Source organism: Homalodisca vitripennis, chromosome 4 (genome assembly GCF_021130785.1).
Source record: "Homalodisca vitripennis isolate AUS2020 chromosome 4, UT_GWSS_2.1, whole genome shotgun sequence".
Lineage (NCBI taxonomy): Eukaryota > Metazoa > Arthropoda > Insecta > Hemiptera > Cicadellidae > Homalodisca > Homalodisca vitripennis.
In genome coordinates this window covers 134,285,388-134,307,462 of record NC_060210.1, presented here as the reverse complement: position 1 = coordinate 134,307,462, position 22,075 = coordinate 134,285,388, and the positions used below count along the sequence as shown (strand labels likewise).

The window sequence follows — 22,075 nt, the reverse complement described above, 5'->3', positions numbered from 1 at the left end:
AGTATTACTGTATAAACACATAGCGTAAAACCTCCTAGTTGGTGATAGCGTAATATACTATATTTGCAGCTGTAAAACTTGGACAGTTTCGCTGATTTTTTTAAATCTTTTTAAATTTTTTTAAATGATAGCAAAAACTATATTAAACTACAGCGACTTTAATTAGTAGTCTTATAAGTTCATATTGAATTGCAAACTGCTTTTAATTTTAAAAAACTTTAAAATTTCTTAGCAATTTGTTTATAAAACTTTGTAACTTACACGAATAGGCGTCATATAACGTAATGAAATTGACAAGAATGCCATTTTAATTGCTTGAACATTACCGAAACCTATAACTCGTTGGCCTGGTAAACGTTTATGATATCTCGATAATAAGCTATCCTATAGAATTGAAATCTTCATTTCTATGGTGAGTCGATGATGGTGCATGTCACTTTGGCTGAATATTAGTTATATTTTTACATTGGTGTTAATGGGTAACCATGATGGCAATACACGCGACTTTTGTATTCACAGTGTAAAGAGACAAAACTATAGATTATAAAGGCAGAGATAAAACCGTAGAATATTTAATTTTAGCATACTCTTGCGTTTGCAGTACCACTCACAGAATATTTTATTTTTTGAACACTGCTATGAAACCCAAATTAATGAAAAAGAATATAAATATACCATGTGCAAGGTATTTCTAAATACATTTCTTTTGTGTAGGTTTTAAATTTTGCATGAAACTTCATTTCTATATACGATACACAAAAATGAGTTCTACGATGCATTATTTTTGTGTCAATTTCTTTCCTCTTTGATTTTCTGTCTGTCTGTCTGGCCTTAGAATGAAATGAGCTATAGATCTGAAATTTTGCACGCAACCTCAGCAAAGCCTGTTAAGCAACACGTTGCAAGGCGAACTCTTACGTTGTAAAATACGTTGTTAACTACTGACACCCTTTAACTCATCGCCATTTTATACAGATTTTCAGGGCATAAAATGGCATCGATGAAAGCACAATATATTAAAGTTAAGTGTCAAAAAGGTCAAATATTTTTGGATTTATTAATCAATATAATTTTATTGTACTGATTGTTTATGATTACATCTAAAATTTGTTTAACCTGTCAATTACCGTATCGTCAAAGAAATATAAAGATACACTTCTGAAGTAACAATAACCCCTTGCTCATCTAATGGAGTCTACAATACTTCAGATTCTGTCTCTGTTCTTGGATCTCACGAGTAATCATATTTGATAAATATGTTCTTCTGGGAAAACCTCGGTTTTCCCTGGGGCCAAAGTTACTTGTCCTCCAGGTTTTAACGGTTTCAACGGTTTTCTGTGACAGGCATACTCAGATCTCTAAATTCTCTGACCCCATTACAAGTGTATCTTAAAGCCTCCCTGACATGCATTTTCCAGCAATCATTTCCTGAGCTCCTCCACGAAAACTATTATTAGAAACACCACTACCCTTGTTCACCCCATACAGAGAAATACTGTGCTGTAGAGTCACCTGAATTTTTCCCCTTTCCTGCAGACCAACACTACTCTAAAGTGAATTTCTTATGGCTACTGGGTGAACAATGCAATCGGGTGATTTTCTGTTTGATACCACCCAAATTTTGATAACAATTAGTGTCTATATCTGACAGATTTAGAATATACTACGCATGTACTGTATGTCCTTACAAACGTTAGCTTACTCAGTATCAGCAGTCAAGCGATGTCTTAGTCTTGAAGCTTCTGCTTCTTTCCTTCTTTTGCATCTTCCTCACTCTAGGTCTTATATAATAACATATAAGGAAAGCTTTCTTATTTACATACTATGGGTTGATACCCATACATATACATAGAAATAAATGTTGGGGTATATTAATCTCTTTTAATATGGTTCAAGGTTACCAGCACTATGGACAGTACGAGTGATAGGTAGAATTTTTTTATAAATACGTCCGAGCGTTTGGAATTTTAATAATGTTACTTATTTATAAATCCGCATGCTAGGATTTAATTCTTGTGACTGTTACCTTGAGGCAGTGATAACAAATAATCAATTAACTCGGGTTTTGTAAAACAAGCATTCTACATGTATGTCTATCGCATCTTCTAGACAGATTAGTTATTCTTTACTTTGTGCATGTGATAAAATTATCAATTCTCTCACGTAAATTGGTTAACTGTGTTAGTAATTTCTATTTTCGAAAAAAATAATTTTTATGTCTATTGTTGTTTTAGAAGGTTTCCTCTAAGTTTAATTCTTTTTAAGTGAAACATCAATCTAGTTTTTAATTGTATATTTTATAACCTATTCACTTGATTTGTTTTACAATTATCATTATATATTTGACACGGACTAGATAAATTGGACTTTATTGTCAGCAACACACAAGGACAGGAAGATTAAGCAGTAATAATAAAGGAAAAAAGAAGATTGCTATAGATGGTTTTTTTAAACCTAATACTGATTCAACCCTTACACCGGGGACGACTAGACAAACTGAATAATTAACCCCATACAGCCCCAAAAGGTATAAAGTCACCTTGCTTCTACTAGACAATTTCTTGAATTTCTCTCGCAGTGGTTTCTTTAAGCATATGTCACCGAGATCTTCATTTATGTAAAAGAGTAACAACATTAATTGACGAGATTTGGATACCGGGTTTATCAACTGCTAATTCTGATAATACGATACCTTCAATAAAGATGTCTTGGAGTTTTCCTAGGTCCAACAACCACATTGTAGACCAAGTTTAATGAAGTAACTACATCATGAGATGTTTTGGTCATTGATCGGAGGCAGAGTAAACTAACATTATCACAATGTAGAAGCTCTTATCTTATCTATTTACCTTATCTCATTGTTTTCGAGGTCTGCTTTTGGCGGAACAGGGACCTACACGTCAGACAAACATCATCTCCAGCAATGTGGCCTTAGTTTGTGTCATGTAGGATCTCTGCACCTCAGATGGTAGCTGTAGCTACATGTATCAATTGTTATTTTTTTCGACGCCTATCTAGACCAATTTTTGCCTGAGACCGCAGCTACCTAGTTGGTCTTTTTATTTGCGCCTGCCATCTACCATCCAAGGAGGGCGGATTGGGTTTATTTAGCCCTCAGCCCTAACAGCAATGCCATAATTCATATAGAACATTGTTGACTTCTTCCTTTTTGATTTCTCTTATTCTCCTCCCATTCTATATGCTCCCTCATCATTGAAAATCATCTAACCACGATAAAAATTCTGAGTTCACTATTTATATAGTCTTATTCTACAAACACATAACGCTCTGGTCTTTTTAGGACCTTTCTTATCCTATAACTCTCGTCTTATATAATCAAACGAAAACGCCCACCTTCTACATTCTTATTCCTTATGTGGTTATACTCATAAATGTAATTTACTGTAATAAATAGAATAATTACTCGCCGGTACACATCTCCTCATTATCTTCCTTAACCTTTTTGTTCCTACCTCCTTCCATTTATCTCCCCTGCTCATAAAAAACGCAAACAAATCCTCAGTAGCCATTAACGTCTTACCTCACCTTCAACCTTTTCTCTCATGGAGGCCTCATCACCTCATATTTCTTTTATACAAACATTGCACATGACCTGAAATTTCTTCCTCCATACTTCTTTAACAGAAAATTAATGTTTATGATGACCATTTTCACAGGAGTGAAAGATATTCCAGTCAATAACAGACAAAGTCACATAGTGCATCTTGATGGATATATAACTACCTGGATATCTTTCTCTGCTAATTTAATATTACATACGCAGCTCTATGGTACAAGGTGACCGGAAGCTGGATACCTGAGTGCCTTCAATCTCTAGTAGTTCGTATCCTTGTAGGGAGTCGGCTTATCCGAACATGGGCAAGTTGACCATCCCGATCCAACGTCTAGGGAAGTAGAACTATCAGGGCTTTTGAGGTGGTAATATTTGATTTCTCTCTGAGTTCAGAGCCGTCCGTCGACCTGTGAGATCGACGATGATAATGAGCACTGGCTCATCACTTCTCTGAAGGTACCTTTTGAATCCTCACTAGTAGAGAATTTGAACTAAAGCGATTTTGTACTCCATCCATTTGTAACGAAAACTGCTGTGATGTCTGAGGATGATCACTTTATTCAAACTTTGCAGTATGTTAAGGATCAATGTAGATGTGGTAAAAGCCCGGCAGGAGACAATTAATCCCCTGTAGCGTTAAAAAGCAAATAGACTCATATTTAACCTACCAAACCCATTGTTCAACAAATGTTAGAACAGGACCATTCAAAAATGTTTACTTTCACAACACCATTTTTGCAGATACAAACTGCGATGCAGACCGTAAAGAAAACGAGGGAAAGAAACTTTGTAGAGCATTGAGGGTTTTAATAAGCTATCGCATTCGTCAGTGACCTTTTGAAGTCATCGCCAAGGCAATTCCGTACTCCAGAGCAATTATCGGGAATAAATTATACCTTTCTTAAGAGTTGTAACTTCTTTGGTCTTCTATAAGTTGTTCATGAAAAAAATACCAAAATCTCTCTTAACTACAACCTTCTACGTCACTATCTTCTTACTTCATCAAATCCAGATTTGATCACACTTAAAAGACACGATCGTTAGAGTATTGGCTTGCCTTTACTCAATTTGAAGACTATATCTGGGAACACCAAAAAATCTCCAGAAAATGGTAAAGCCGAGCCAATGACAAACCCTAGGATTGCGTTCTGTCTGTTGTCACTTCAAACACCTCTGGCATGGGTTTCTAACTCTCAATACAACTTTTCACAAATGTGCGTCAAATTCATATCTAGCATACATATGCAACGTAATACCGATGTTTCTACTGTCTCTGTGATAATGTAACACTTGGAAGTTCGCACCATAGTTAATATCAAATCAATACGCCATTGCACCGCCGCCAATTGTGTTCGTTCACTTGCTATTCAAGATATTTTGGAGATGTTCGACGTCAACTGAAATAATGTCAAAGTCGGCTGTCCAAACAGTGTAGGATATTTTAGCAATAAACATAGAATCTGAAGGATACCGCTAAAGTCAAGATTTAAGTGCAAAAAGAAGCTATAACAGAACTGGACCTGTACTTTATTCCCAGACGTAGTTCGAACAAGCCAAGTGCATATGAGACGAATATGAGTTGCAAGAATCTTATTAAGGGTGAATTGACTAATTATGAACCGGTATATTGGCAGCCCTGCAGGAAAAGGATGTGATGGTCGGCGAACAAACTCCAGTCGTAACGTTTTACCTGACGGTTTTATCCTATTCCTGGGGAAACCACACTATAGCTCTCTCCTGTAAATAGCACAAATCTTGCAGTTATACTCATATATTTTCTATATAAGTTTTTGACACTGAAATGTTTCCGTCACTCGAGTATATTCAAAGAATCAGGAAGTGTATAATACACTTTTGGCAAATGTAAAAGAATTTTCACGCTAAATAAATGTTTCTAAACCCATTGTGGTAAATTCCATTCTTGCCAAACATTATTTAAATTATCACTGTCTAGGTGGTACAAAAAAATAGGTATTCTTACCTACCATGCCATGTACTAGATGGCATTTGTTGAGATGATGTTTTATAAGACGTGGGGCCCTGCTCTCCTAAGGGAAGACCTCGAAACCAATCAGATAAGGTATAGAGAGAAAATAAGAGCTTCTAGATTATCAGTTCGTTAGTTTACTTTGCAAATAAGCAAAAAATAAGTCATGAAGTAGTTACCACACCTTACTGGCTAGGTATAAATGAATGCATGCTTATTAAAGATCTATGTATTGATGATTTTCACAAACTCATTATGTTCATTTTGTAAATATTTTTTATTTGATAATTATTATTATAATGATTTTTTTTAGAATATACTAGCTCTCACAAATAAACCGTATCAAAATAATTTTCCATTATCAGTTTAGTGTGGTATTAGTATGAGGTAATGTTTTGCATTACTTATGTATGTTATATCTTTGTACTATAGATGTGGAGATATCCATTTCACAACAGGCCTCAACTAAAATTCTCGAATACCTCTTTGTCACAAGCATTCCGTTTAATCTGGAATGCAATTATTAACACAATGCAACCTTGATTTAAAATTAAGATGATCCCATCATGAGGTACATAGGTCTTTGCTGTGTTTGAATTCAGTCTAGTCTCCGTAGCTAAAGTGCAGTGACCTTAAACGCTTCCTTAAATATTCTTGAAAACAGACTTTAATGTTACACACTATGAAATTTACTAATTGATCCCATATCAGATTATGTGTTCATATCAACAAATCTTTGGGTCACTTTTTGTTTGCCAAATTCTGAATCAAGGTTAACTCAAAATTTTTATCCCTTAATAACACAACTAGTGCATGACCTTACCCTATTCTAAGCCATAAGGAAAGTGATCATCATAGATCATGGATTCTACTTCCGTTATTCACATGGGCTTCGAAATTCCTCTTGAAAATTACTGGTGAGGGTAGATTTTTTTATACTTAGTATTGACCTTTCAGCTGGTAAAGAACCAAAACTCTACTACTGAATGCGCCAACTAAACCAATGCCGAATTTAGTTAGAATACCGGGTATGTTGCTATAATTTCGTGTAAATCACCTGATACTTTTCACACCGTTCAATCTTTTTATGTTAAACAACCGCCTCGGTGTTTTGGGTGCTGAGTTAGGCTCTAGGTAGTAGTGAGTGGCCGCTGCAAGTTACGCGCGAGAGAAGACATTCCAAAATTGGCCAACGGAGGTCACTTGAAGTTTTGTATTTTCTCCAACGCAATTGGAAGTCCCCTTCACAGTGGAAGTGTGAGTAAATGAAGTATAATAGAGAATCAGTAGCCTTCAAAAGCGCCGTTTCTATGGGCTTCCACTCTACTTCGAGGTCGTTCAGAGAGCTAGAAACTAGAGACTCTTTTGAATCTGCTAATACCCCAGGACGAGAAGAATTTTGATCATATCATGTTATTCTGTATAAATTATTCGGTTATCCTATTGGTTTTAGTGGTGTCTGTACCTGTAGTTCTGAATCATATACTTAAACGACCTTACATTTACTCCTAGATTAGTGGGGGATGTCTCATTTTAAACATATGATTTACAAACATCCAAACGCATTTTCTTGATTGAATATTTTTATTAGCTGTGTAGACAAATATTCTAAAACTGTTACTTACTTCATCGTTTATATATTCAAAAAGTATACACTTCAGGAGCAAACCTAAGAGGTGTTTAGATGCGTATTAGTTATATCTTGAGAAATATAAATGAGATATCTCAAATCAATAAAAAGGAGTAAAAGTGCATGAGGTAATGAGGTAGAGCGGTTCACTAAACTTGGCTCTTAAAAGTAGGCTGTACTGGTTACTTCTATCCCCATACGAACAATGTTAAACTCTTACGATAGAACTTCTTTGGCTTTAATTGGGGAAAACTCAAGGCCAATTCCCCAAGCGTTTATAGGCATAACATCGCAGTTCCAAGAAGAGAGTCTGGTCTAATTTTATTTCTACTCATTGCAATAATATTGGACAAGTCACTACAAGTCGATGTTTCGTACGCTTAGTTCTGATTTATCTCTTTTGCAGGGTAATTGATTAAATGAACAGTGTGCTAGTACAACTTATTATTGTTATGAACATTTTTGTGAGTGAAGTGTATTGTATATTGTACAATTAATTCACACAACGAACGGAGTGAAACGTAAATCTTGTACCAGTGTCTCCACAATGTCGTCACACTTTTAATTGTTTCTGGCTACTCTATTATTGATCGCAGATCTATGAAATATATATTAAAACAGCTGTGCATAGAACTTTGTTTTCAGTTTTGCCTTGGTTGTCATGTACTAGTAATGTGTGGCTAATTTTTTTATAAAAAGTCATCATACCAAATTTTCAAATAAAAGTTCAGTATTTTGTGGCTAGAAAAGTTAAATTGTATGATTCCAGTGCAACGTAAGTAACTTCAAGTGTTTCATGAAAATCCCAATGACAGACGCTGCATTTTCGATGCGGTAAGACATTTAAGGAAACAGGCTTATTGAATAAAACGTGTAAAGGTAGGCTAAAAAGCAGACGAAGCATCGAGAACATTTAAAACGGTTTTTAAATAAGTACAAATGTCTCGTGGACATCGCGGAAACGTGGTCCTTAACTATACAGTTCACAACGTTTTGTAGAATTGGGCATAATGGTTGTATACCTAAACTATTGCATGCTTCGATAACAAATTAAAGAGGTATGACTTTGCTGTTATTCTGTATGAAAGAGGACTGGATCAAAAATTTATAAACTGTATAGGGTTTAGTGATGAGACCTTTAATTTTTCTGCAACGGTTGTATATTAAACGCTTAGAGCAACGAATCGGAGATTGTGTCAGTTACCGCAGGAGTTCTGATCAAAGTATAGGACGAGATCAAAGTTCGTTTAGATGTCTCCAAGTTAATTCATGATCTGAAGGGCCCGGTAGTCGTCTGGAAGCACGCACTCGGGCGAATAGAATTGCTTGAGAATTATTAATTTTTTATAGTTAAAATATAGATATTGAAATTTCTTGAAGTGATCCAGTATTTGATTCACCTGAAAAGTGAAGGAGAACGTCTTGTACCAATTAACCGACAGGTGACCGGAGCACTTCGGCAATATAAAAGTGTGCTCGCGTGAGCAATTACGGGCAATAGAAGTGGGTCGGATCCGAGACTTATGTAAGGAGAGTAGATGGATATGTTTTAGAGTACGGTAATTAAGTTGTGTAGAGGTAGGTAGAGTGCGCCAGTGGCACCGACAGCCCGCTCTCTTTCTGCGCGGCCAGTGCCACACCAGACATACAGGACCCACCATGCTGTCCATCGTCATCGTTGCCGTCCTCCTCTTCGCCTCCGGTAAGTCTTCTTATCAGCTCTCCAGCTCCAACTGGTTCTGGTACTACCACCGGTTCATCGATGTCCTTGACTCACTTCCTCTTCATTCACTACCACTTCTCCCCTTGCCCTTGTCAGTTTTAAGGTTTGAAAACTACTTAAACTGTTTTTAGCAATTGCCCTCAGCTTTGTTCACTAATTATAAAATGATTCCTAAGATTTACTGTTATACTCACCACCCTAAATCATACCTGACACCCTGTAATCATTTGTAAGATAAAATCACATAGCTTTGAGTCGTGTCTAAATTAGATTTAAGTGCAAGCATTAGATTTACCTTACTATGTAGCAATATGTTTTCCAATTAGTAGCTAATCGTATCAATATTTCATGTTATACACTATGATATATTAAGGGTACGTGGCCTTAAAGGTGCATTCAGACAATTGTGTCATACCTGCTGTTCAAGCCAGTATTTTAAGTAAAGATTTATAAATTCTAAATGAATAACTACTTTCATTAAGCACACTGTTAGTAACATCTATATGATCGTATTAATATTTTTGATTATAAAACAAAATGTGTTACTTCACCAATTATAGATTCGATGGCTTAGAAATGTACGTCGTTTTTAAGTTATAATTATGATTAAATGCCTACAAGATTCTTTGAGAACAATACAATAATTTAAGACACATTCAAACTCATTATTTTCTTAATATTATCATATTTATTGATACACATTTTTATTTACTATTATTACAAGATTTAGTGATTATTGGAAATGACATTATCATTACAAGTTAGCTATGAAAAATATATATGTAGATTTAATTTCAATACGTATGAATAAAACGAACTTTGTTAGAGACGTTTTGAGGAATTGGGCAAGTTAACTCTAAATTAAAGATGGTGTTAGCATGGCTACCATATCTTCAGCAAGTAACATATTCATCTATTCACCTTAATATTTGTAGTTTATTTCATATCTCGGTTTTATTCATGAATGGATATCCTGTTATATATCGATAAGAGTTTGACATGTAAACTATCATACATTTGTTATTTCACAATAATATTTACGCCATGCTGAAGTCAGCTGGAGTGCAGCCATATGGAGTGATATAACTGTGGTAACTGGACAACAACTGACCTTATCACTATGACCCTTGACCTTTCACTGCCTTGCTGGCCACACCATTCGAAATAAAGTTGTAGACAATCAACCTCTTACTGAAGTAATATATACTAAACACCATCATTATCAAACAAAATTGTTTAACATTCAAGTAGATAAAACGTACTATAAATGCAATATTATCCTTACAATGTTCTCTATTAATCCAAGCTAAACAAATATATCATTCTGATGGACTAGTATGCATGGATGGATAATGGACTGACTTACTATAGACTTCCTGTTTTGAGTAATAAAATTATATGCTCACATGTAGCTCATACACAGGATGTTATCGCACAGTACATGAATATTACAGTTGATGAAGGTATATTTGTATGAATCGACAAAAAATAACAGTGGATAATAAGAATAATTTGTCAATGTATTTTTGGTGACCTGATTTTCCCCGTATTTAGCTAATCCCTTGATTTGCTTACATAATCTTGTTTTGTCCTAATCTGAACAATAAAAAAATTATGTTATACAGATTTATATAGCCTCAAGCCACTCAATAAGACTATATCAAAGAATTTTTATGAATAAGAATATAATCCTTTAAACTGATTAACATTGAAAGACATCACATTACAATTTATAAAAAGAAGAACTGTTAAAAAGTTTGATTGTAATAATTTTTACTGTTAACAAGGGTAGTCAAAGCTATTGTGCCAATATGTGTTCGGTCCATTTTCACGAATGATTGGTCGTGAAAATTAAATCAAACTGATTTTTCCTAACACACTGTACAATTTGATTCCATGTAACTCTCTTACTGGCTACCCTATTCTCCTTGCCTCCACGTTTACTGTGAATGGTAAACATGAGACTCATTTTGAACGTTGTTTTGTAACCTTGGCTATAGCTGTTTCCGGGTGTTGTTTACATATGATTGATTCCTTCTCACGTTGTAATTACAATTTACATTCGCTTAGATTTCCCATCACGATTTCAGACATATTATCGTTGTAACTAACAACAATACACAGAAAACTGAAATGTGGAGCATTGTCAAACAATGTCATATTAGGATAAAATATTACGATACTAAACCAATTCAATCACATTAGATGTCAAGATGTAATGTCAAGGTAATATGTTAATAAAAGGCTTAAACTATAAACAAGTACATTTATTTTTACCATTGTTGGAAGTTTCTTCAATAACTCACCTACATTAAAAATAGGTCGGAGAACAGCACACTGCGTGTCCCGTAACAGGCTTCGCTGAGGTTCAATGTAGAATGTAATGTCAATATCTCACTTCATTATACACAGCTAGAACGACGACTGACATACGGTAAAAATTCTTACACCCCCCCCCCCCCCCCCGGCAAACAAAAGAGAATTTTTGTCAGCCTACTGAGTGAACTGCACATGTACATTCCTTTGTCGTACATGCAGCACATACAACAACTCATTCCTGTATATGAGAAGTGAAGCTTCATAAATTTACAGGTGAAAACTTTCTTGAAATATCTTGCCACACGATACATTCACGTTTGCTTGTTCATTATGTTAGGTACCATAACAGTACCCACATAATAACATTTCGGGTGAGCTCGGGGGGGGGACTATAATGTATGAGTACACTGAAACAAAATCTTGTCATTGATTATCTACTCTATTATTTTTTTTTTTTTTACTATATGAGTAAAGGTTCACATTAAATCGCATATGATTGTGTACTCAAGTGTTTTTACATATGGTCTCTCATAGGGCCAATATAAAAATATTTGCTAACGCTCAGTTAAATCCCATAGAATGATGTCCAACATAATTGAACTCAGTGTTAGCCATCTAAAAATGAAGCTTCATGCCCAGAAATCTATTGGCCAGTTTGTTTCCGGGATTCCACACCACAAGTGATAGGCTTCGCTAACGCTCAGCAAATAGTCATAAATCATGAAGTATTATTGGAAAATAAATAAATCTATAGTAAATTTGTTCAAGCGTATCACTCGACGACTGGTGTATTTGTGGGCATATAACCAGTTTTATAGCAACTACTGCAAGGTATGAGTACAGTACGTCCTTCCTAAGGTGTCTTGACAGGCTTCGCTAAATTTGCATTCAGAATTTAAAACTATAGCTCATTTCGTTCTAGAGTTGTGCTGCAAACAGAATAGGCAGATAGACAATCAATCGAAAAAGAATTTGACTCATAAATGGCGCATCATAGAACTCTTTCTTGTAGAAATAAAGTGTCATCTGAAATTTAAAACTTACATATGAAATCTTTCCCGGCGTATCCTGCTACATGATAGTCATGTCTTTGTTCATTACGTTGGTTTTCGTATAGGTAAAACATGAAACTATACACACCAAGTCACTATAAAATGGTGTATATATTGTGATAGTAAGACTACATGTGGTAGTTAGAGGACATGTTAAAATCCCTGATGGGTGTATTATTGAGTTTTCTTTACAAATTTATCTATTTTGAAATTTTCTCATTGCCATGATGGTTATCCGTAAGACCAATGCAAAAATATTCAGTAACGCTCAGCCAAATCTCATAAAGTAGCATGCACCATCATCGAACTCAGTGTCCCTCTTATGGAAACGAAGCTTCATTCACAATTTCAAGTTTATAGGTCAGTTCGTTTTCGAGATATTATTCGGACAGACAGGCACAAAGATAGGCCTAATTAAATATATCGGCCAATTAATCTTAATATTTACTTCAGCATTGCTGTTTACTACAGGCTCATGGGTTAAATCAAGGGTCAGTGATTCATCCTAAATTTTCTTCTAATTATAGATGTATTCCTCATATTCAACACTTAATTCCTTACTTTATATGAAGTCAAATATATAACAATAATATGTATATAGAAATATATAGAAAAGCATTACATAAATCATGGGTATATTTATTAATTACAAGAAAGAATGCCAGGATAGTGGCCGAAATAGTAAAGGAGCTTTACCAGTGGGTGAACTCCCACACTACTCGCTGGACACTAGTGTGTATTTCACTGTCTCTGCATATAAAACTCCTTACAAGGGATCGTACGCTAAACGAGTCGGCTGTCCAAAGTACGGTATCAGCGTAGGCCTCAATGTCTACTGCGCTATTTAACACTGTCAAAGTTAAACACTACATTAAATTCAGTATGCAGCACTGTAAGCCGTCCATTGCGAGAGAGTATGCAGTATTAAACTTGTTTAATCCATTGGTTAGCGTTTATTATATATAATAATATATAAACGACTTAATCAAGATGATTGATTGTTCTTTACAATCTCCTTTAAAAAGTTTATAGTAGCGTGTTTTGTCTTTAATGAATTCTTTACGTAACTGTGGGTACAGAAACTATAATTCATTTATTCCGTTGTTTGTTTAAATTTATATCAATTTGAAGGTCCGAAGCTCGAGGAAGCACAGTGATCTAGTCTTATGAGTTAAACAGTTAAGGAAATCCCGGTATTTTAAATATGATGAAATACATAAACATGATGTATAAAAAACAAGTGCATAAATTATCCTACTGCTATTAGGATGTTCCATCCAATCTTAAAAAAAATTTATTTTTGTATATATTTCAAACAAATTTTTATAAAAAGTAAATACAATTCTCATATTTATTCTATTTTGGTTATTTAAAAACAATTTATATCATCACATATGTTACATCAATTAGCCGATGTACGTAACTAATATTATTGTTAAAAATATATGTAGGATAAATTTTTTTACCACTAAAATAGGTTTTATATCTTGTGAAGTAATGTGCGTAAACAGCTAGACAGAAATTGCTCCATATGCTTATATTACAAGGAAATCCATATATTCCAAAAGGAGGTTCATGTGGTGTACACTAACATCATCAAAGCTTAGCTCCTTATATAATTATACGAAGTAGATCTGGTCAGCAAGATGCCTTCTAAGGTCATTGAACGGTTACTGGTATAAATATGTACCCAATCCCGTCTTGCAGCCCCGTGTACCATTATCTTTAATCTAACCGAGAAACCTACTTAAACCTAGATGCCACAAAATATCACTGATTGGTTCTTCAGGGAAATATTCAACGTCGTAAACCTTCTTCTTTGCAACGCCCTCATCCAGTTATATTCCACTTGGCTCGCGACTTCAGTAAGAACCGATTAAATCTTACCCAGAGGTCAATCTTTAAAAATTTCTAGGATGGTATCAAATCTACTATGGAAATTCAAATGAATACTTCACTGCAGGTACATTATAATCTAGCTGTACCTTGTTGTACCATTTGTCTCACATCACCAATAAGATGACATTTAAATATTCCCAAGATCAGTAGCTTGTTCGGAGAAAACAACTATTTGGAAACATTTTTGTCCATCTGCGCAAGAATGTATAAGTTTGTGGCGTTCAATTTTAATTTCTATTTTCTTCCTTTTCATTGATGTAATAATGTACTAATTACGTGCATTCAGTGATTACCTGATTGGACAAACTATGAACAGCAATGTTAAATTTTTCTTGTCAAATTATATTAATGCATTATGGTTTTTTATAATTATATTATATATCTGTTTTTTTTGGTTTGTTGACTAAGGACATTGACTAATCATTTCAAGACTTTTGAGCAATATTTAGGTAGCTTAATATATTATATATAAACATTATATATATATATATATATATATATCGTAATCGTATAATAATAATACCAATAAACATTAATTAGCTAACATAACATTATTATTTGCGTGTATGACGGTTAGTTACATTTTTTTTTTTTTTTTTAAGGAGAAGCCGATCTCCTTTTATGCCTTATTCTGCCCGTCCTCATGGGCCACTGGCCTGTGCGAGGATCTTATCAAACAGAATAAAGGGGAGAGTCGATACAGTACAAGGTCGATGGTACTGATAAAAAGTGCAACGGTCACAAACAGGATTCAAACCTGCGCTATCTCTAGCTCAGACTCAAGTCCAACGTCTTAGACCACTCGGCCATCGGCACTCCCAAATCATGTCAAGCTATGAAAATATAATTTGAGATTAAAAATACAATGACAAAAATTTTAATTTCATATATTTGAAACCCTCCGTTTCAACTTCCACCAAATCTAGCGTGGCTGACGTCGATTTCTTTTTTAGTAGAAAATCCTCTATCGACTTCAAATAAATCCAAGTTGTTTGCTTATACGGTACAGATTGACTATTGCCACCTGGACTATGATTTTTTTTTAATATTATCAATAAAACCACATTATAATTCCAAATATATGTTATTTGGATTTAGTCAGAAGGACTTGACATATCAAGGATACAATGTGACAAATCTTGAATTAAACAATCAGATGTAAAATTGCTATTTTTGCCTCAATCTTTTCCGAAACGCTACAGAACCAATAGTTACCGATGGCATACAGCAATGCCATAACTTTGGTATTTTAATACAAACAGTTAGACAACTGTTTTTTTACTGAAAATAATGTGTGTATTTTTGAAAGATTTCCCTTTTTAGTACTTTCACTGTTAAATATCGTTATTTTGTGACTGATACTGATACTACTGTACCTCGGAACTGATAATTCAGCAAATATCTATCTTACTTTTATTGAAACTCAATCTAGATAACTAACGTTTATGTAAGAATTTGACTAAATCCTTACTTCTTTACTTTAGTAATCTCTTGTACCAAAAAACCTAACTTTCCTGAGTGTACATTTGATAAGGATCAGAGTGAGCTGTTACATTTAATCTCGTAAAAAATTGTAACTATAACTAATAAATGATTTAATAATAATGCTACGATAAACCAATAACCTTTTTAACATTTCACAGGACCAAAACTGTGAAACGTTTTCACATGCACATAAGTATGTGTATAGCAGTGTATATATACATTTATGTAAATAGTAGTGTAATTTCCTGATTACAAAACTGACTGGAGGGTACTACTATAAAATCATAAGATACCATCGTAAACATGTCTTCTAACAAAACAAAGGCAAGGAACATACTGCGAATGTCTATGTGTTATGTTTAAATTTTAAAGTCTTTCAAAATTAAATGTGAAATTGAACTTAGAGAAATATTAGAAACCCCATCTGAATTATGCATCAACTAAACTTCAACTTTAATTTGTAATACATTTATTTGGATCGAGATTTTGTTGCAGGGCATTTAACACATCATATAGTTAGTGTAATAACATTGTATCACTTACTACTCTTTCAGTACAAGTGTGCCCTATTTATCAATGGATTGAAATGTCTTAAACTGTGATTAGAGTATAATAAAGTTAATTAATACATTTATTTTTAGTCAAGGATAAGTTAATGTACATACTATGACTATCACATATATACCAATAATTTACATAACTCTTTTTAACCATACATTAATATATTTTTGCAATCGATTTAACAAGACATTAAAACAGGTGATGCACTCTAACTCGCTTCATTAATATTTACTTATAATCGAAAATAGCTGGCCTAAAAATCAAGCATCTAATAAAATAAATAGTGTTAGGGTTTATTTTAAAACGTAACTGTTCAATGGCTTTCGTTAAGTTTAAGTTTGATGATGACTGGTTTTCAGGGATAATAGGGTTTGGAACATTTTCCTCAGTTTTATCTTACAAAAATATAACATAAGGTTTTGTGTGCATGCTTAACTTTATGCCTTAAGGACTTTTACATTTTATAAAGAGGAGCAGAATCCTATTATAACACACTTTATTCCAAGCCAGGGTGTGTTTGACTAATGTGTAGTGTAAGAATATCCAGGTGTCACCACTACGTCAACAAAGAGGAAAAGGAAGATGGAGAACAAGACCACCCTCTGCACTGCGCCGAGAAGTCAGAGATGCCGAAAAAAGGATAATTATTATTTTCTCAAGAGGATATTTTCCATGTGTACAATATCAACCTAGTCAACCATGCCAAGCAAAAGAAACGAGGAATGGGTTACCGGATATGAATGCCGTTTTGTCTCTCAACTTTTGGCCCGAACATTCTTAGGGTCTTTAAAAGCAATAGGAACCTTTGTAAGCTGAACTCTGGCTGCATAGTTAAATGGAGAAGCATATGAAGTGAGTCGAAAAGGCTGAGTGTGTAAGAGAATTTCAACAAGTCTCTTCTAGGTTACCGACCACCAAAAAGCAAGAGGCCGAGAAAAATTCCAGCCCAAGATGACCATCATTAGGCCTGCTAGTGTGCAAACTTGCACTAGTTATCCGGACAAACAGCCAAAGCAGCTCCTAGCCTCCGGTGTACTCGCGAAGCTCAGCCGTAAAAGAAAATTCAAGATTAATTTATGTGCATAACTATCATGGAATGCGGTGGATTGATATGCAGACCTATGGGAGGATGGTGATCCTAAATCCTGACATTCAGGGATTTGTATAATTCCATTCAATCTAATATCATTGCTAACTCGCAAGATAGGATTACATAACAATGAGATCAGCAAAGAACTTGGTGCTAAAATATAGAACTTGAAAATTGTAAATCAAATCTATTACCATTTCTGCCACGTATCTTACGAAACGGAAGACAGAATACTGCTCTCAGAAGCAGTAGAATGTGGTTATGAACCTAAGCCCTAATACATTTTTAAGCTGAACTCTGCGCGATCGGAGTACCTTCAAGATAGATCATCGTGGATATCACCGCCTAGGCATGATATTTAAATTCATTACGCTAGAATTACATTTCAACTGATAAGACTGACATGCCAGCGTCCATAAAGAGGTTGCCGCACAACCACATCAGGAATAAGTTATTGACTTGAACAACAGGTGGATTATGCTTAGGACAGAGGCGTTGCAAATGTCGTGATATTCCGCAATGAAAATGCTCTTAGAGAACTTCTTCATATCCATGGACTATATAGCTGTTGTTGCTTGATGGTTACTGCTATGATGACAGTACACGGTGGTTTTTCTAACAAGCCACGAAGAGAGTACTGGATGACCCTGATGAGCGATTACTCCACAATCTAACAAATACAGTTCTACACTCTGAACGGAGGATGAAAACCGTTATTGAGGTTGGATGAGGTCTGACAATAATCACCATGAAGAATATCTCCATAAAGTTTAACATGAAACTCTCTTTCTTTGATGAAGTTTTCTACTGCGAGAGACAATGTAGCGAAATCCATAGTCGCTTTGAACACTCTAAGACACACTGGTGGACTTGCAGTGAGCATGCTGCAACTAATAATGTATGGCGTGTACTTCGCGTCCTTATACGTGTGTGCAATATGGAAGGAAGCTCTCCGGCAAGAACGCTCCGGGCACAGTAATGTTGACAGTTCAGAAATATTTCGTGTACCTTGGGCTTACCGGAGTGTTTCCTAACCACACTAATCTCATAGATCTGTTTTCGAGAGAAGATAGGTTTACTTGGAGGGTGGTGCTCACTCATCCTGAAGCCCTATACACACATGGATGACTGACATGAATGTTGGAGGCACGACACAAGGTTCGCTGGACAACCAAATTGGTTGGTGATATCTGAAAGGTAATGATGTGACCCAGATAAATTCGAAGTGAATTCTTCATATTCAATCTACGCAGCCACTTTTTAAGTCTTTTCTTTGAAGTACATACCAAGGAAGAGACAGGATGGTTACTTTCCACGACTTTGTGATTTTTAATATCTGAAGTCCAGCTGCATCAATCGCTACAACAGATTCAAATAGTACAGGCAAGTTACACTCAGAAGGTTGTTAAATTCTGTGGCACAGGTACAATAAATAGCACCTCTCACGTACTTTTGATACATTCAAACTTCATTAGGAACAGTGTTGACTCTGTTAGTAACATAACTACACTGAACAGACATTTTCCTGTTCCACTCAAATTTTCTCATAGATTACTGTAGTATGGTCGATTAGTTAAGTGATATAAAATTGCAAATAAGTTTGATACAAGTTACTAGTCGAACTAGTTACTGCAAGTATGGACGCAATGACGCACAGTTATTGCAAGTACGGAGTGTATTGCTAAGTGTTAGTGTAGGAGAGGTGAACGGGTCCCAGGTTGTGTAACCGGTCCGTGGATAGCTAAATACAATACAGAGTTGACCAACAGGTTGCGGCACTGTCACTGGCTCTGGGCCACTTTCATATCGCCATATTCAACACTTGTAGCCCAACCGACATGTTTATTGCCGTTTTGCTTGCAGAATTTTGCAGCCGGTGATCTGGACTGGATTCTTCAGTTTTCAATTTTTACAGATCAATGTCAATATTAATTTTTTTATTTGGGTGTACTATTTTAACGATACTTTTTTCTATATTGTAATACAGCATTTTCTGTCATTAATAATCTGACCTATCTTTATTACTCCACATATTACGGTGTTAAATTTCAAGACTTCCACACATTGATATGTACTGTAGAGTCATGGAAAATGTCTTAATTTAAGGAAATACTTATAACACATCTGACAGCTTCTTATTTACGTAACGTTTTAATTGGTATTTTAAAATGTGTTGTATTTTTCAACTAAACCAGTAATCCAAACGTATACAATTAACCAAAAAAAGTAGGTGGTGTTTGAGTACATATTCCCGTACTAAATATATTTTTGAAGATCTTCCATAAACCTATTTCTAAAAGTAAAGGCGTATAGCCGGCTTGTAACACGTTGACTGCTGCAGACACCCTAGTTTACAGTAGGCCCATGAACCAGTCCAAATCACTCAGTACAGAGCCTTATTGAGGGTGTTTAAGTACAGCCGGTTCTTAACACGTTGACTGCTGCAGACGCCCTAGTTTACAGTAGGCCCATGAACCAGTTCAAATCACTCAGTATAGAGCCTCATTGAGGGTGTTTAACTACAGCCGGCTCTTAACACGTTGACTGCTGCAGACGCCCTAGTTTACAGTAGGCCCATGAACCAGTCCAAATCACTCAGTACAGAGCCTCATTGAGGGTATTTAACTAAAGCCGGCTCTTAACACGTTGCCTGCTGCAGACGCCCTGGTTTACAGTAGGCCCATGAACCAGTCCAAATCACTCAGTACAGAGCGTCATTGAGGGTGTTTAACTACAGCCGGCTCTTAACACGTTGACTGCTGCAGACGCCCCTAGTTTACAGTAGGTCCATGAACCAGTCAATATCATTCAGTACAGAGCGTCATTGAGGGTGTTTAACTACAGCCGGCTCTTAACACGTTGACTGCTGCAGACGCCCTAGTTTACAGTAGGCCCATGAACCAGTCAATATCACTCAGTACAGAGCGTCATTGAGGGTGTTTAACTACAGCCGGCTCTTAACACGTTGACTGCTGCAGACGCCCTAGTTTACAGTAGGCCCATGAACCAGTCAATATCACTCAGTACAGAGCGTCATTGAGGGTGTTTAACTAAAGCCGGCTCTTAACACGTTGACTGCTGCAGACGCCCTAGTTTACAGTAGGCCCATGAACCAGTCAATATCACTCAGTACAGAGCGTCATTGAGGGTGTTTAACTACAGCCGGCTCTTAACACGTTGACTGCTGCAGACGCCCTAGTTTACAGTAGGCCCATGAACCAGTCAATATCACTCAGTACAGAGCGTCATTGAGGGTGTTTAACTAAAGCCGGCTCTTAACACGTTGACTGCTGCAGACGCCCTAGTTTACAGTAGGCCCATGAACCAGTCAATATCACTCAGTACAGAGCGTCATTGAGGGTGTTTAACTACAGCCGGCTCTTAACACGTTGACTGATGCAGACAGCCTAGTTTACAGTAGGCCCATGACACTTAATATAGAGCCTCATTTAAGGTGTTTAACTACACCCTGTTCTTAATTTGTTAACCAGCCGTCTAGTATTGTCTGTTTTAGTTAATAATATCTAATAATAAGATGTACAAACTAATGAAACAAAAATTTTTCATTAATTAGCAAAGAAGTTTCCTTCCTGAAAATAATAAATCTCGAATGCTATAACATCAAATGGAGGATTTTTTGTTTGTAATAATTAATTATTACAAAGCACACGTGGACGCATACTGTTGAAATTCTTTTCTAATTTCCAAAAAAAATCATAAGGTCAAAATTTTAAACCTAGTGTAAGCTTAGCGGAGTATGATGGACACGATACAAGGCGTTACGAAGTGGGTGGCACATTGCAGGGAGCCTGACGAGTGACGGTATGTACTCCGCGGTGGCGACGTGGACACATTACACAAGATCTGATACACACACCCACAGTCCAACCTTGAGACTTGTCCAGCCACTCGTTCTGTTCTTGTTACCGTTGGCATAACCACATTAATCGTTAGTCTCTATTTGGTAAAATTCTCTTTTTTTCTTTATGAACATCGTTCAAGATTTCAAAGACCTGTTTAAGTGCAAATCAGATGTAATAAATTAAATTAAATAATTTGTGAAAAGGCGGATTTAGAATTATGAAGCCTTGTGTCTCTAACTCAAACCTGGTAATCTGATACCAGGGAAGCTTTCGATATTGCGAATTGCTATAACATATTTTGAATGGGTAGATGATTCGGGTCTGGCGAGACATATTGCAATTTATAGTAAAGATTTAAATTGACCTAGGGTTTAGGATTAGGAATTAGAAAATATTGGCATCGAGAGTTCCTGGGCATTGCCCATTTGAGGTACGTGATGTCTAAGTTACTTTTAATCGGATCGTCTTGATGTTTAATTAACAATCAATTACGTAATTCAATAAACTTTTCTATTAGCTAGTATAGCACAAGGTGCAAGCTATTAATCACATTGTACATCGCTATCTCACATGAATTTTATTTCTTTTTTTAACACGCATAACGCAGACTTAAGAATAACGCGTTAAAAATTTAAATCGTATTATTATAGGACTTAGAGCCAGCCGTTTGGCACTTTCTGTTTACCTTAACAATGTAAATAGGTTTTAGAAATAAATGAATCCGACTTTCACACATTAAACATTATTTATCAAAAACTTATTTAATTGGGGATATGCTCCACAAACGTTCAAGTACTGTGTTGGTAATTCTTAAGCTGTGATACTATATTTAATAAATATTAAGTATCAAAAAGAGCTTCGGTGTTACTAAAGCCAGATTCTCTCTGCAGCT

At 35.5% G+C, this 22,075-nt stretch overlaps 1 protein-coding gene across 1 annotated transcript in view; it reads left to right on the top strand.

The window, feature by feature from the left end:
- Positions 1-8,749: 8,749 nt before the first annotated feature.
- LOC124360209 (protein obstructor-E) overlaps positions 8,750-22,075 on the top strand; it is a 28,718-nt gene continuing 15,392 nt past the window's right edge. Inside the window, exon 1 of the mRNA XM_046813617.1 lies at positions 8,750-8,893. Within this exon, the coding sequence (XP_046669573.1) occupies positions 8,851-8,893 (43 nt within the window). The 5' untranslated portion in view covers positions 8,750-8,850. The remainder of the gene's footprint in view (positions 8,894-22,075) is intronic.